Source organism: Amblyomma americanum, chromosome 3 (genome assembly GCF_052857255.1).
Source record: "Amblyomma americanum isolate KBUSLIRL-KWMA chromosome 3, ASM5285725v1, whole genome shotgun sequence".
Taxonomy (NCBI): domain Eukaryota; kingdom Metazoa; phylum Arthropoda; class Arachnida; order Ixodida; family Ixodidae; genus Amblyomma; species Amblyomma americanum.
Window position 1 is genome coordinate 203,529,173 of NC_135499.1, and position 12,918 is coordinate 203,542,090.

Below are 12,918 nucleotides of genomic sequence, written 5' to 3' on the forward strand. Positions count from 1 at the left end.
TCTGACAATGAAACGAAACAAGAGAGATGGGGATAAAAATCGTGTAAAGGGCGGCAAAAAAGATAAAGCACATTAAAAATTCTAAAAGCAAACTGAAATGCAGAGCGGCGAACGGGTTAAGAGACTAGATGTAACCATCCAAACACGATAGTTCATTCCTAGAAAGGTTAATAGAAAGCAGACTAACGCACTTGTCTTTTCTTAGGTCAATAGAAAAGGCCCCAAATATTGCTCTATCGGTCTTTTCATGAGCCTTAGCCGAAACCTTAGTTTCATTAGACATGGGGTAGCAGTTTTGGCAACTTTTGCAGTTTAAGGAAAGTTTACCTCCAGATTTGTTTTTCAGGGTGAAGATGTGCTTGCGGGCGCGCTCATTGAAACATTTCCCGGTTTGCCCCACATACTTCTTTCTTTTCACTGTCATCTTCATGCAGCTCTGTATTCTCATGTTATGCATTTGTTAGCCCATGTGAATGCTTTTTTACCATACCTGCCCGCGTTGATATGTTCGCCTTGTTGGGTTTTTATAATCTCACTTAGATGTGCCCCATTGCTCTTTTTCTTGTTTGGCTGTTAGGTTCACGCTCTGTCATGCAGCTCGTCTCTGTATATCAGCGGATATATAAGCGTGCCTGGCTTCTTTTGTTGTCACTAAAGTTGAAAGTAGCGCTTCTTTCCTGTCGTCTCTAGCCCACCCCCCTTTTTTTTCCCCCTGGGAACGTCTTTTTAGCGCACAGCCCATCAAATATGAATATGCACCAACTAGCCCGCTAGAAAGCCTTACTGATGAAACTCAGCCCATTATAAAGCATTCGGGGAGATTTTTGTAGCGTAAGCTACACTGGCCGAGGTTGAGCAGTTTCGCGTGGCTCCTGGAGAGCCGTTCTGCCCATGCGCGAGGAGCAGTGACGTCACACGGCGCACAGCTGGCGCGTCGGAGCCGCCGGAGCCGCCGCCGCCGCCGCACGCGCCTCGCCGGTCTGCGCATTCTCTGGAAACAACACCACGTGACCAACCACGTGACGAACCACGTGACCAGCCACGGCGCCGGCAGCTGCTCCGCGCCACGTGACTGACCACTTGGCCACCCCCCCCTTCCCCCGTACACTTACTGAATAAAAAACACCAGGTGTTGATCGAAATAGGGCCTCTGGCGTTTGAGGCGGAGACGCTGCCACTCCGCCACGACGGCTCTAGGTTTAACCGTGAATAAAGGCGCATGTAGTGAATGCGCGCCTTTTATATATTAACTCTTCCGAACCTGATGTCGCCGCGCATACGCTACGTATGTCCTGGCCTAACAGGGTTTGGCCATCGTCAATTTTTTTTTTGTAGCGTGAGCTACACTGGTCGAGGTTGAGCAGTTTCGCGTGGCTCCTGGAGAGCCGTGCTGCGCATGCGCGAGGAGCAGTGACGTCACATGGCGCACAGCTGGCGCGCCGGAGCCGCCGCCACCGCGCGCCTCGCCGGTCTGCGCATTCTCTGGAAACCGCATACGTGACCAACCACGTGACACATCGCCTCTTCGCCAGCCACGGCGCCGTGCCGCCGGCAGCTGCTCCGCACCACGTGACCGACCACGCGTGGTCACCCCCCCCCCCCCGCACACTCACTGAATAAAAAAAACCCGCGTCGGGGTTGGGAACCGAGCCACAGCCTTTGGCGTTTGAGGCGGAGACGCTAACGCTCCGCCACGACGACGCAAGGTTTAACCGTGAATAAAGGCGTATGTAGTGCATGCGCGCCTTTCATGTACTAACTCTTCCGAACCAGATGTCGCCGTGCTTTCGCCACGTATATCCTGGCATAACAGGGCCAGGCTATCATCAATTTTGTACGCAAGCGCAGAGGTATCAGTGGGCGTATACATATAGCGGGGCGCTTGCCAGTGTGGCATAGCCATGAAGAAGGAGAGCGAAATTGCTGCTCACGCTACGTAAATCTTCGCATAGCCGAGCTAAGCAACTGCTAATTTTTCGACGGTATTCATATATATCTTGGGGCGGTTGTTTTGGGGCACAGTACTTCTTTGCTAACATGAATGTGCAGGCGAAGGAACTACGTTTTATCGACGCTGCGACTTTTTAGCTGCAGATGGAGAAGCGTCATTAAAAAGCAAATAGACCTATGCGAGAGGAAAGCGGTTTTCAAGGTACGATCATGCCTAAGGCATCCAAAAATACCTTTGTCCTCCGGCTGTGCCAGATATTTCAGGAGCATGCTTTTCGTAGGCCATTTGCAAAGAACTGAGAGTTGGAGCTCATATAGTGTGTGTTTTGTCGATATACTGCACAGAATTTCGCGCGACATTACCTCGAGCAATTTCGGAGGCTGCAATAAAAAGGTGGTGAGAAGAAGGGCATTTTGTTAACTATCAAGGCGCACGGATTCACAGTTTTATACAAGGAAGAATGAAGCCTCCTTCATATGTTTCACGTTATAATATATGTCCCTGCAATGCGTAGACCATACTTAGATAGGGGTGGGTGACGGCTCGTACTGAAAAATGAAAATTTTTGCTAGACAACTTACTACGAAAATAAAGTCCTTCCGAAGAGCTTAGATTGAGGGGAAGCAAAACAAGTGAGATAGAGAAAGGGAAAGCGGAGCTTCTTATTTAATGCCAGATAACTCTAGGTACTTTTGCAGTAAAAAAGCGTCAAGGAAAAAAAATAGTAGGGCAACCAGAGTGCGTAAAAAAAACGGGGGGGGGGGGTGTTGCAACACCATGAGAAATGTTATTTAAAAATATATAGTGTAGTTAGGTAGGATAAAGATACTCATGATGCAAAATTGTCTCCGCTGACGGTTAGTAGATAATAGTTTGCAACAACCGCGAAAACCGACAAAAATTTTACAAAATCATAAATCCTGTAGCTTATCAGGTATACTTCGCCTTGGTTCACCATGCTGCAAAAAATATTGCGCCTGCATTATTTGTGTAGTCCGCTATAGGTACTATTATTTTTTGCAATGGTATTTCAACCTTTGAGAACTCGCGGATTATTTGACTAAACTTGACTACGACCGTATGAAACAGTAAAATACAGTAGATGGTTTTGTCCAGGGTTAGAGTGAGGAGAAAGTATAGGCACACCTAGTACAGAGACACATACTACACTGACAAAGGTCTGATTTTACTATTTGTATCTATTCCATCATTGTCCTTTCTTGACGTCTATTCATATAATCCCCTCGAAGGCATTATGCACGCAGGATTTGACTAATGTGTAGAATGGTTAGCAGATACTATCGACTCTATCTACATAAACTATATCATAGCACTGGGAGCTATGAGACTTACTCATGAATTTACTTATGAGTGACATTTACTTATGAACATTTTACCAGTTTAACGCGAGCGCGAGTTAGAAACCTAAATATCCAAGGGCATCAGAAAAAGGAAGTAGTTGTGCAAAGTTCAACCTGCCAGCGCTGTCCTAAATGGTCATATTACTTGCGACATTCTAAACATACGCAGCCCAAAGTGGTCGTGGCCTGTGTCCTGACTTTAACGTCGATTGTTTGGGAGACGAGCACTATTTCTTCCCACCATTGTTCGCCAAGAAGGTCAAAGGCAGCTACATTGAAAGCGCGCCAACATATTGCAGCCTCTACTTCATATACATTTCATGCATTTTTTGAAACAGACGGAACTGCGTATACGACCATGAAGGGACGGTTGTCGAAACTGCTCCTAGAAGGTGTTCGGTTCAGAGCCTTTAGATGTTATATACAAAAACTTTCGCTTACCGTCAGCGATAAGAACAAGCAATAATTATGGCTGCCATATTTGTACTGATTCTTCAACCAGGAGAAACGAAAATCCCCAGGCGGTCGAAATTATTCCAGAGCCCTCCACTACGGCACCCCCTTCTTCCTTTCTTCTTTCACTCCCTCCCTTATCCCTTCCCTTACGGCGCGGTTCAGGTGTCCAACGATATATGAGACCGATACTGCGCCATTTTCCTTTCCCCAAAAACCAATTATTATTATTATTAAACGATTCAGGGGGATGGAAAGCCGCGACAAGTGTGTCTGAATCAAATCACCGAGCCATGCTTGGAGCTGGAACTTAATTAACCCGGTGACTAAAAAAGAATAACATAGATCTTCTTGATTTTTTGTAGGAGGAAAAAAAAGTTGCAGAAATACGGTTTCGAGCTGAAAAAAAAAATGTTTCAGTTTCCTAACCTGGGTTATCTTCGAACGCAAAAACATTCCAAGGAAGAGGCACAGCTAACGCCCCACAGCAATCTAATATTTCCTTCTTTCATCTCCTCTAGTGCATCATCGATCTACTTCTTAGAATCATCACTGCAGGATTTCTTCCTCCGCGAAACTTCTTGCCAGGACGAAACTAGTATTCTTTAACCAAACTCAGAAATCAAGACTCAGACTGGTTCAAGTCTGCCTAATGGGTTTTGGTACGAGTAACATTGCTACGTACAGGCGATGCAGGTGAGGAAGCGACGGTGAGAAATGAGTTTCTTTCCGGGGTAACTTGCACCCGTAAAATGATCGGAGAGAAATTCGGAACTGGCGAAGCTGACAGGCACTGTCGGCGACAGTCGTGTCATCGTGCATTCCAGCAAAGGACGTTCTGACGGGTTGCTTGATGCGGTATTTCACTATAGGTATCTTTTAATGTCGGAGTCTCAATTGTGCGTTTGCGTCGTGTGCCTACGGCGGATGCTATTCTCCAGGGCGGTTATCGTGACAGCTTCGGAAAACGCTGCACGCATCGAAGCGCGTGAGGGGTTTGACACCGCGAGTGCGCCTGGCCCTGGCGCAGAGAAATAAGGACGCCTGTCTGTTCGAAGCGAGAAGTAAAAAGACAGAATGCAAGAGGCAATTTTCTCGGAGGAGAGTGCCGGAAGTCAGTGAATTTGGCTTTGACAGCAGCGAACAAGGGGCCGCCATTTTCAGCGCTGGGCCCTCATGGCGGAAGTTATAACAGGTAGCGTTTCTTTTCTCAAAAGTGTTAAGAAAGCACTTTTCAAATTCGTAAACTGACCAGCCTTAATGGTTATTTCTTTCCATAAATTTTGTAGCAACCCTGTATTTCTTGTGCCTGATCCTGAGTGTTTTTTTGGTTTCTCTTTCTTGTATGACTTTACACTATTACAAATGTCTGCTGCTGCCTTGTACTTCGAATCCTGAGCACAGTCGAGTTGCTAACTGCAACCTTTATGCCTAGATATCGTCCAGTATTCTAAAAAAGTAAATTAAATTTAAAAAAAAGTAAATTAAATTTAATAAAAATTTTATTTTCACTCTCTCAAAACCTTGTGGGGTTCACAGGTAGTGATCGATTTCACACATGCTAGAAAGGTGCAACAACGGTGTGCAACAACCGGGCAATTAGCGCATCCAAACTTGTTAAGCATTCAAAATGGCCACACTGCTTAAAACTGCACAGGTTTTAACGCAGTGCATGTGAACTCGCCAAACATGCTCGTACCACTATGTGTCGCTTGAATATAAGCCAGTGCTGTGCCGTTATGCGGACACTTGAACTTTCGTTTTTACGCTATTAGGCCTAACTGCTCCCACTGACCGCGTACTGAGTGAGTAGTTAGCAGGCAAATGATGACTGCATTCATCGGGAACTGGTGTACTCTTATGGACCACATTGTAAGGCAATGTTGAGTAATAAATTAGCAAGTATAATTTTATAAGACGTAATTGTACTTAATGTCGTACTCTGGGGCTCAATATGATCAGCTGTACGTGCATGTGTGAGCCGAGATGAATGCGGCAGCAAATTGAGAATTTATTTTTGCTCATTTTTTCACCTATGCACGCGCTGATGCACGAACACGTAAAGAACCCAAGAACGAAGGAGGGCTTTGTTAAGGGGAACACACAAGGGCTCTTCACCCAAGTTCTGTATAGTCTTCATGAATGATAACAGCTCAGAAATGAAAACACTTGGAGCTCACCCCTTACGCAGTGCGCACCCACGTTTGCTGAAAATGTATAAATACTGCTGCGCATCAAAAAAAGAGCATTCTGCGCTGTACCCGACCGGGCGTGGCGCTGTGCAATATCGCAGATTATTTATAGAGTGCAGAACGCAATACAATCGGCGCGACTGCGTGCATGCCGTACTAAGCGCAAGTGTACGTGGGAAATTAGCTTTTAGAAATACCTCCGTAGAAATACCTCTACTCCACAAGAGCACAGCTTTTCTTTAGGTGCATGTTTAACGAGTTGACGTGCAGCTAGGACTACACCTTCTTCTCTTGGATGCATAGTATTTTCCAAAAATAGGCGGCTGAATTTGTGAATGGCCCGAACCACTAGAAACAGCTCTGCAGGTCACTCGTGTGTGTATGCACTGCATGGATGTATGTACGCACGTACACACGTACATACGCCGTAAAGTTGCGGACAAAAGTAAACGGAGCACGATACTGTCTTCGGACATTTTTCACGCGTGGCCTAATTGAAACCAGCAGCCATGGCATGTGCATGAGGGTAATGGACGCAAGTGCGCTTTCTCAAGGACAAACAATATATCTTCATGTCCGATAGGAAAGGCGTGATTGCAGTTAGAACGGGATAGGGAGCTCCATTTGCTTATGTCCGCACCTGCGCTTATCACACATCGTGCATACATACACCGTACACACGTACGTGAGTACATGCGTGTGTGCATTCCGTGCAAGTTTCTACGTACCAGGCTGGACAATTTGCTTCTTAGTAGTATATTGAAGTTAATATGCCAGCCTCCAATCTCTAAATCTATGTATGGTAAGGAGAATCCTCACCTTCCAAGAACTTTTTGATCTTTAGGGAAGCCGTAAGGGCTCTACTATTGGAATTCGAGACAAACCATGCAGCCTGGCTACATTTAGCAAAGGCTGTACATAAACATACATGCATGTGTGTGCGCGTGCGTGTGTGTTTGGCTTGGTTTGGTTAATGCAGCTTTAACGTCCCAAAGAGACTCAGGCTTTGAGGGACGCGGTATTGAAGAGCTCCGGAAGTTTAAACCACCTGGGATTTTTTAAGGTGAACTAACATCGCACAGTACACGGGCCTCTTGAATTTCATCTCCATCGAAATTCGACCGCCGCGGCCGAAATCGAACACTCGAACCCGCGTCTTTCGGACCGGTGCGTGTGTGTGTGTGTGTGTGTGTGTGTGTGTGTGTGTGTGTGTGTGTGTGTGTGTGTGTGTGTGTGTGTGTGTGTGTGTGTGTGTGTGTGCGCGTGTGTGTGTGTGTGTGTGCATGTGGTTTGGTTTGGTTTATGAAGGTTTGACTCAGGCTATGAGGGACGCCGTGGTTAAGGGCTCCGGAAATTTCGACCACCTGAGGTTCTTTAACGTGCATTGACATCGCACAGCACACGGGCCTCTAGAATTTCGCCTCCATCGAAATTCGACCGCCGCAGCCGGAATCGAACCCGCGTCTTTCGGGCCAGCAGCCGAGCGCCATAACCACTCAGCCACCGCGGCAGCTTGTGTGTGTGCGTGTGTGCGCGCGTGTGCATGTGTGCGCTTGTGCCTGCGTGCGTGCGCGCGCGCGGCGAGCCCTTACTCTGTCGGCTTTGCGCCAGCTTCTCGATGGCTGCCGACAGCAGGTCGGTGTGGAGGCGCACGAACTCGTTGGAGAGCCCCGGGTGGCTGCGGCTCCAGCGGCCGCACACGAAGCGGTAGAAGTCCTCGCACGGATCGGCTGCCCAGTCGAGCGACACGCGCACCTCCTCGCCGTAGTCGTAGCGGCGCCACTCGCGACCGCGGCGCGACCACCGGCCAACGCCCCGGCCACGCCCCGACGTTCCGGAGTAGGAAGACAGCCCGGCGCGAAGCGCCTCCCCGAGGCTGTGCCACCTGCTCGTAGTGCCATTTTGTGGGCACACTTCACCGGTGGTAGCGTACACCATATGTATTCAGTGCACGCTCAGTGTGCTGTGCAGTATGCGATATAAGAAAAGTGCTCCTAGATAAAGAAATCGCGTAGTTGGGCGAGTCGGTCAACAATTATCTACAAATGATATTACGCGCGCTATATCGTTGCTATTTAACTATATCGTTGCCTATCAGTAGATGAAGGAGCAAAACTGTCATATGCAATTAGACAACTTTGAATTTAACACACACACACACGCACACACGCACACACGCACGCACACGCACACACGCACACGCACGCGCACACGCGCACGCGCACACGCGCACGCGCGCACACGCGCACACGCACACACGCGCACGCACACAGAAACTCTGTTGCAGAAATTCCCTGTTGGATAAATTTCATGTTGGAGAAACTCCCTGTTGAAGAAACTCCCTGTTGGATAAATTTCATTTTGGAGAAACGCACGCACACGCACGCACACGCACACGCGCACACACACGCACACACACGCACAAGGTCGAGAAGTGTACACAAGTGCTTGACTTCGCACAGCACAGTCCTTTAGCACTTCGTCTCAAGCGAAATGCGACCGCCGCGGCCGGAATCGAACCCGCATCTTTCGGGTCAGGAGCAGCCGAGGACCATAACCACTGAGCCACTGCGGCGGCCCTCGTCCCTTATTGTGTGCGCGCAGAGCCGTTGTTGATAGTGGTCCTAGAGCTCGCACTTGAGTTAGTTGGTTGCACGATTTCATGCCAAGAAATAACGCAGTAAAGGACGCGGACGAGGGCGTAAAGCGCAATGCTAAATGCAGCCCCGTTCATCTTCGGTCGGTGTCTTTTACTGTGCTTGATGTTACGGTGCAAAAAAAAAGTAGTCGACTAGCGGCATCGCATCATCCACGCATTTTACTCCTATTACACCGTGCACATGGTCCTTCTTAGGAAAAGGGTGAAGGAAAAACGATGGAGTAAGGAAACATGTGCACAACAGTGCAATGTGCAGCACTATGAGGTTGTTACAGCAGTATCTGCTGACTCCAAATTATAAAGTGCCCAGTGAACATTTTGAAAATGTGAGGCATTTCGTGTTCGCAAAAAAAAAAAGAGCCAGTGGGAATAGGGATGCTACCTTAGGTGGCGCTGCTTGTTCAGCATCAAGCCTTTGTTCTTTATTTATGTTTATTGAAGCCTAGCTGGCTCATCTCTCCAAATGATTAGTGTGTCATTTGTGTGTGCTTTTTGTAGCAAATTTTGCAGACTGAGGCCTTAAAACGGGGCAGCTGTCGAGAGCCATGGCAGAACGTTTGGAAAAAAACTCATTCCAAGAAAATCAACGAAATGAGAGCAATGAACGAAACGCAACGAGGCTACTACTTGCCACCAAAACTTGCAGAGCGCGATAGAGCGCATCGGCCTTTTATTTATGGTTCTACCCTTACCACGAGAGCACGTGAGACAAACCTCAGAACCTGTTTCGCGCGCACCGCTGTAATCTACGCAAACTGTTTAACGCTCTTGGTAGGACCGCCTAGTAATAAGTGACGTCGCCAACATTGACATCGAAAGCGCGCACGCGCAGGCGCCTAGGGGATTTGCACGATGCGGCGAAGCGTTTACACAAGTTAGCGATGGAGCGTGAGCCATCAAAAGAACAGACCGGCTAGCGAAGGAGAAACTATTCGCAATCGTAGTGTAATTAACTGCAAAGCGTTCAGCGTTACGACGGAATAAGTGTCTATGTAAGCAGCACCACGCACACATCAACATCGTCACATTTATTTCCATATTAGTCTTCTCGAATAAACGCAGTAAAGCAGACTAAACAGCGTCTCAAGTAACATCCTCAGGAGTAGACAGCGTTCATGTCAGGCACTTTTTGCCACTATTAGACTTTTCCCGATTTGGACCAGGCTGCCACGACTGTGCAACGGCCCCGCTGATGTGGCTCTCATACTAGTTGCACAATCGGACTGCTTTGTATTTTTTTTTCGGCCCAGTTGAATTAATTCTAAACTTTCCTCCGTTTCATTCAGACGGTGCTATTTTGCTGCTGACCAACTGGTTCGGAACAAACTGAATGAAAGCTGTATCGCATCACTGAATATGACAAACTAGTAACTTCCGAAACTTCTCTGGAATACTTTAACGTAATTAGCCGCGCACAAGAAAAAAAGAACGTTATGTGCTAATGACAACTGATCCTTACAGAAAAAAACTATGAAACAATTGTCTACACTTATTGGTAGTTTCAATTCCGTTCTCTAGAAATTTAGCGTTGTAGTAATTCACCAAAGTATCTACAGCCAACTAGCCCAAGAACCAGCTCTGTCGCGCTTGCATAAGTTTGCAATAGTGTGCATGCATGTGTGTTTCTTATAGTCTGCTGGGAAGCGTAGACGACGTGACATGTCTAGAAAGGAACGTGGCCCCAAAGAGAGTGGCCCGAGAAACAATCCCCGAAGGACGGGAGTAATAATAATTGGTTTTTGGTGGAAAGGAAATGGCGCAGTATCTGTCTCATATATCGTTGGGCACCTGAAACGTGCCGTAAGGGAAGGGACAAAGGAGGGAGTGAAAGAAGAAAGGAAGAATAGAGAGGTGCCGTAGTGGAGGGCTCCGGAATAATTTCGACCACCTGGGGATCTTTAACGTGCACTGACATCGCACAGCACACGGGCGCCTTAGCGTTTTTCCTCCATAAAAACGCAGCCGCCGCGGTCGGGTTCGAACCCGGGAACTCCGGATCAGTAGTCGAGCGCCCTAACCACTGAGCCACCGCGGCGGGGAAGGACGGGAGCTCAAGATCATTTTTTTAGGTGTGTGTGTGTGGGAGGGGGGGGGGGGGACATTTCTAGCAAATGCTTTCAACTATTTCTTCCAACTATAAGCGGAAACGCGGTTTTTTTTATTGTTAAAGCATTTGTCCTGGAGACATACAGCCTCCTTAATGGTTTTTGAAATTCAATGAAGAGTCCAAAGGAGATTTGTTTCTTCGTTGTAAATTAGATTTTTCTTTTTTCTTTTCAGTGCACTCGCTCCTGTACGGTCCGTGTCATATCCGACAATTCAGGCCAGCCTGCTAATGAGTCTAGTTGTGTCCGGCGAGAGTGTCCTATTAGGCTGCCGGAAACATCGAATGTGGTCGTCTAAAATACAAAATAGAGGGCTGTGATAAAGCTTTCGTAAGCTGCGCAAAACCAGGTTGGCGTATGGCTCACTTGCGCCCAGGGAACGACTGACTCGCGCGAAGAATACACGATGGAGCACCATGAATGAGGTAGTGGCCATGTCCATGCAATAGTTTCGGGCCTCATCTGGTCTAATGAATGCGATAGATGATTCAGTGCTCTCTATTGCAACCTGGAGTCCCCGCACAGATAGGCTTTTCGCCAAGAGGCGACACGGTGCTCCTGCGCTCTCGCTACTCTACCCCTATACCTATTCTCAGCTCCTAGCGTAGTCCGCCATCTGGGCCCTGAATTGATCGGCCGGAGCATGGGCGCGCTAACAACGTCGTTGTGGCAGCGGACGCTGCAGCGTCACGTTTGCCTTTTGTTGCTGCGACGCGCGTGCCCACGTCGGCAAGCTGCATTGGGAAGAACATGGCGGCCGGAAACAATTCGCTGCCGGAAGTGGGGCGCTGTTCAATGGAAGGCACTATCAGTGCCGCTGCTAGTCACCCCTGCTCAGCCTAAAAGAAGAAAAGGAAAAGCTCATCTGGGGCAGTTTACCCCTGCCATGCGCGAGCGACTTGCTAGGCTGGACCTACGGCTTCAGCATTTATCCTTCTTAACCACACATGCAGAACATTGTCACACAAAAAAATTGAAAATTAGAAAATTGTAATATGCTGTTATGGAAATATTAATGGTAATGGTCCATTCTTCCGATGTGTAGAAAAATCTTTCTTTTAAAGTGTTTCCATCGATGACATCGTACAGTTAAGGCTGCCTTGAAAACTAACGGGGAACGGTTTTGACGATAGGAAAAATGTTAATCGAAAAAAAAGCAAGACTTCCGTAAGGTTATCTGCCGATAAATTGATTGTTATTGTGAAATATTCAGAATTGTTGGGTATGTTAACACCATGGAACGTGATGCTCCGTTTTTTTGCGTTAATGGTCACCAGTAAAGCGAACTGTGAAGTGAAAAAAACTAGAGCGTATTACGGTCGAGTTGTGAAAGGTGATGCTCTCGAGAGCCCCATAATTTCCACGCGCTATACAGCAGTGTGTGAAAAGCTGCCTGAAGGGGCGGACAGATAAGTGAAATGAGAGTTAATAGGTTCTCTTGGAACTGTGTGAAACGGGTGAACAATTTTTTTTTTATGGGGGGGGGGGGGGGGGGGGTGAGAGGGCTCAGCGTCTCATTTATGGAGAAGAATAGGTATCTGATCGAGTCGGTGCTGTGTAATTTTATACATACTAGCGCAAAATACAAGGACGTGAAGTATAGACAGACAAGCGCTGATCACTTAACGTCTACTTCATGTCCTTGTCTTTCGTGCTGGTAAATTTAAAATGGCTTCGCTAATGCTTCGGCCGACATGTGAATTAATTGGTATTAAGGAATTTCGGCTCCTGGGTGTCAAACAACGCGGCAAAAGGGCACGGCGCAATTTTTGTACACGTGAATTTGCATTACAGCAACGACCATCTGCTTAGCACACACTGACAGCAGGCCAGACAGGATAGATTGCGTCGAGGTGTAGTGATGCGAAGACTGACAGAGCATCGAAAACAGACGTACAGACAAAGCAGACTATACGTAAAGATACCCAACGCAGAATGCGTCACCAAGCACCATCTTTTGGTCAGTTTTCGGATGTTAAGAGTGGAGAGCAATTCAGTGTAACCCTATAGTTCATTTTCTGCATGCTTTAAACGTGCTTCCAGCTCTTACATATATAAATCCCTGGCACTGAAAAGTGCTAATCCTAAAAACCTGAATTATAGAGCTTATAGCTAGACGAAGATGCTGTGGTCAGGTACCCACCGGTCTGAGTCGGACCCAAGTTCTCTTAAAGCGATGAGCCGGGGCATATAAGGC

General features: G+C 47.5%; 1 protein-coding gene across 1 annotated transcript in view; it reads right to left on the bottom strand.

The window, feature by feature from the left end:
• LOC144124353 (neprilysin-11-like) overlaps positions 1-7,895 on the bottom strand; it is an 81,456-nt gene extending 73,561 nt beyond the window's left edge. The window contains exon 1 of the mRNA XM_077656984.1: positions 7,550-7,895. Within this exon, the coding sequence (XP_077513110.1) occupies positions 7,550-7,895 (346 nt within the window). The remainder of the gene's footprint in view (positions 1-7,549) is intronic.
• Between the last annotated feature and the right edge of the window lie 5,023 nt (positions 7,896-12,918).